The sequence below is a fragment of the Merops nubicus genome, unplaced genomic scaffold, assembly GCF_000691845.1.
Source record: "Merops nubicus isolate BGI_N331 unplaced genomic scaffold, ASM69184v1 scaffold37948, whole genome shotgun sequence".
In the NCBI taxonomy this organism is placed as follows: Eukaryota; Metazoa; Chordata; class Aves; order Coraciiformes; family Meropidae; genus Merops; species Merops nubicus.
In genome coordinates, this window is record NW_008625722.1 from 3,021 (window position 1) to 3,394 (window position 374).

General features: G+C 63.1%; 1 protein-coding gene across 1 annotated transcript in view; it reads right to left on the reverse strand.

Moving 5' to 3' along the window:
- Positions 1-328, reverse strand: part of LOC103778208 (phosphatidylinositol 3-kinase regulatory subunit beta-like) — a gene marked incomplete at its 5' end in the record, with an annotated part of 1,105 nt that extends 777 nt beyond the window's left edge. The window contains 2 exons of the mRNA XM_008945784.1: positions 28-198; positions 285-328. Of these exons, the coding sequence (XP_008944032.1) occupies positions 28-198; positions 285-328 (215 nt within the window). The remainder of the gene's footprint in view (positions 1-27; positions 199-284) is intronic.
- Between the last annotated feature and the right edge of the window lie 46 nt (positions 329-374).

Below are 374 nucleotides of genomic sequence, written 5' to 3' on the forward strand. Positions count from 1 at the left end.
CCCCAGCCGGGTCTGCGGGGTACTCACACCACGGAGCAGGCGTAGCATCCCTTCTGGCTGCTCTCGCGGATCAGGAAGGTGCCGTCCCGCTTGCCGCACAGCATCTCCTCTGCCTGCAGGCGGTTGATCTTCCCCACGTACCACGTCCGCTCCTCGTGGTGGGGCAGCTCCTCCTCGTCGTCCATCATGGAGTACTGGCTGCAATGGAGCACAGGCAGGGTCAGAACCCCTCGGTTTGGGCACGTGGCCCCCCATACCCTGCAGGGATGAGCTGGGACACTCACTCCTCTGTCTCGTTCTTGATGCCCAGCCACTCGTTGATCTTCTTCTGCCGGGCACCCTTCTGCGTCAGCCACCTGGGGAACAGGAGAATT